Source organism: Pinus tabuliformis, chromosome 8, assembly GCF_031772625.1.
Source record: "Pinus tabuliformis cultivar Carrire ecotype Pingquan chromosome 8, CPIR1, whole genome shotgun sequence".
Lineage (NCBI taxonomy): Eukaryota > Viridiplantae > Streptophyta > Pinopsida > Pinales > Pinaceae > Pinus > Pinus tabuliformis.
The window spans coordinates 103,387,648-103,390,876 of record NC_142294.1 but is presented as its reverse complement, the minus strand read 5'-3'; the positions used below and the strand labels follow the sequence as shown (position 1 = coordinate 103,390,876).

Here is a 3,229-nt window from a genome sequence, read left to right as displayed (position 1 = left end):
ATCTAAAATATGAAACTAAAGTATATAAATTAGAAATCTATTTTAATGTAGTTATTTGAAATATGCACATTAACTAAAAATATATACATTTCCTTTCATAAAATAAATATTGAATAAAATAATAATATAAACAACAATATTAACCAGAACAATTTGTTTTGGATTGCAGGTTTCTGTGGAGTGGTTTTTGAGAGATTGAATTCGGATAATCCACAGTACATAATATATGATTTTGATTAAAATAGAATGGATGGTCTTTGTTTAAAGTATCCACTTTGGTGTACATATTTATCCACTATATATTAACAAAATCAATTTGAATTACACCATTAAACATTTACTTAATTAATTATTAGAAATCACTCTAATAGTATCTAAAGTAAAAACTTAAAAAATAAAAAATAAAAAATAAAATAAATTTTTGGGATCAATAATGAATTTATTAATGACATAAAAAAAAGTTTTGGCCAAGGCTTTTTGAGTGAACAAGTGTGCTTCACCATGAGACCACATGAAAGGGCAGACCATGGCAAATGAATAAATAGAGAACAATATAGAAAGCATAATTTCAAGTGAACAATAATATTTCAATTATAATATTAATTTACTAATATATTAACAACTAATAGCTACCTTTTGAAAAATAATATTTAAATTATGATATTAATTTGTTTTTATAATATTAATTTACTAATATATTAACAACTAATAGCTACCTTTTGAAAAATAATATTTAAATTATGATATTAATTTATTAAAAACAAATATTAATAATAAGTAATGGCTATATCAGATATATGTGTTGTATTGATTGTGTTTTAATATTGCCTAAAGAGTTTGTAAAGTATACTAACTATTAATTATTTAATTCACTATTAAAACCACTAAAATAATACCAAAAAGTCATTGAGCCGACCCAACATGATCAAGTTAGACATTGCCCTAAAATATATATTAAATACATAAAACGTTCATCCACAAATCCCACAAATTCAACGATTGGATTTTCATTAACCCGACGATTTGATTTTCATTAACCCGACGATTTTCTTCCGTATTCCATAGATTCAGGGATTTCTAACTGCTGAGTTATATTCAATGATCCTACGGTTTTTCTCGTTTATCCGTAAGATTGGATTGGCCATTCTGCAGAGTACCCCGTTACTCCGCAGGTTTGGATGGGGAAATATGGAGATTATTTCTGCGCCTGATGTAGAAGAGAATAAAAGAGTTAAAGAAATAGTCGATAAAGTACAATTGGCTGTGGAAAATTTAGAGAAATCTTCCTTCTTTCGAGATTTGACTGAACAGATGCAACACCCAGAACTGGTTGCACAAATAGAAAGGGTGATAGCCACAGACCCACAGTATCAGCAATTACAACTGGTTCTCTATGGCGTTGGAGGACTGGAGCGCGTCCCTATGTTCCCTAGAGTGGAAATTAGTCACGCGCAGTTAGCATTTGCTATTTTATTAAGAGACAAATTTCAATGGGTGAGTGATATCGAGGTGTACGATCCATGGGTGCCTCCTGTCCAACAAAAGGCCATAAATGCATTCAACTGCACTTTTCTGTCAGTTAATGAACTTGGCAAACGGACAGTCGAGAGGCCCACCTTATTTTACATGCCTCGTTGCCCAAACGTTCTGGTTCACAATGTCTTGAGAGCAAACTGGACAACCACCAATTTGAATAAGATTATCATATTGGGCAGCAGTTTTATGGCGATAAAGAAAACTATTCCTAAAACTGAATGTCCGGATCTTCTTGCATTGAAACATTTTCAGGCCATTCTTCATAGTGACAATATACTGCATGAAATGCCCCTTCCGGAACCAGAAACAAGTGAGCCATCAAGTTTATATCCAAAAGGGCTACATAAGATGGCATTTCGTGGATTTAGTTGGCATTTCTTTACCTTGGATGGCTGCATAGAAGATCTCAATCTTGATCTGTTTCCAGAAGCCCCTGATACTTGTAGTTTCTTGGAATCAACGTTCCTTAGCTGATCTAAAGAACTGCAACTTTTGCGAAGAACTTCATCTCTTAAAACGTTCAATTCTCAGAATATTGTTCTCATTTTCATTCTAAAAGGTAGCTTTTTCGCCTTGCTTTGCCTCAACATATGTAAACTTGATCATAATTATATGTGAACCGTCATAACTATATATCCTCTTCCATATTTTCGTGTAGCATATTTTTTCCCTGTATTTTATTAGTTGATTGATTATATGTATATTGGTATGTAATTTTACAGGATTGAATATATATATATATATATATATATATATATATATATATTTTGAGTGTATTTAGGAGATTAATTTGATATGTTTTTATGTTTATTTTAGCAATATATTTTACAATTAATAATGAATGGAATAATTATCAGTCTGGTTTTATCTTAATTTCTGATCTATCAAAGTATAGATAGCTTTTCAGCTTTGCTTTGCCTCAACTTATGTAGACTTCATCATAATTATATGTGAACCGTCATAACTATATATCCTCTTCCATATTTTCGTGTAGTATATTTTTTCCCTGTATTTGATTAGTTGATTGATTATATGTATATTGCTATGTAATTTTATGGGATTGATTATCTATTTATATATATATTCATAATTTTCTTATGACTGTATTTAGGAGATTAATTTGATATGTTTTTATGTTTATATTAGCAATATATTTCGCAATTAATAATGAATGGAATAATTATCAGTCTGGTTTTATCTTAATTTCTGATCTATCAAAGTTAATTTCTGATCTATCAAATTTTGGGAGGGATAAAATCCTTTTTCACTTTGTATATCAAGAGATTCGATCTTTTTTGCTATTTGGTATATCCAAAATTAACATCATGAAAAATTCAAATAAAAGTTGTTATACAACTTTTCCTTCTTTTTTTTATTCCACAAATACTTTAGAAATGATGATGGTAACAATGAAAGATTTCATGAATAAATTGAAGTATATTTTGGTATCAAGAGAGTTATAATGAAACGGTCCTTCTATTAAGTTAGGTAAAAAAATATTTTACACATGTTACAACAAATGCCCAGAGGAACAAACTCCTACAAAGGGGAGTGAAAATAGCCTAAGTGCCCGAAAAAAAACCTCAAAAAGTCAGACCGAGACAAGGTCTGGATTGCCCAAAGCTGACCAAAGAGCTATCTTCTAACAATCCGATGGTCAAGATTCAACCCATGCAGGGGCGCAATTCTAAAA

General features: G+C 30.2%; 1 protein-coding gene across 1 annotated transcript; it reads left to right on the top strand.

Moving 5' to 3' along the window:
• The first annotated feature begins 1,098 nt into the window (after nucleotides 1-1,098).
• Nucleotides 1,099-2,010, top strand: LOC149234328 (protein SENSITIVITY TO RED LIGHT REDUCED 1-like). Its single transcript, XM_089368232.1, has one exon. It carries the CDS (start codon nucleotides 1,099-1,101, stop codon nucleotides 2,008-2,010), a length of 912 nt encoding a protein of 303 aa, XP_089224358.1.
• Nucleotides 2,011-3,229: the final 1,219 nt, after the last annotated feature.

Excerpts from the sequence above, each read along its gene's own strand:
- LOC149234328 (XM_089368232.1), top strand. The coding sequence starts at position 1,099 with ATGATCCTACGGTTTTTCTCGTTTATCCGTAAGATTGGATTGGCCATT.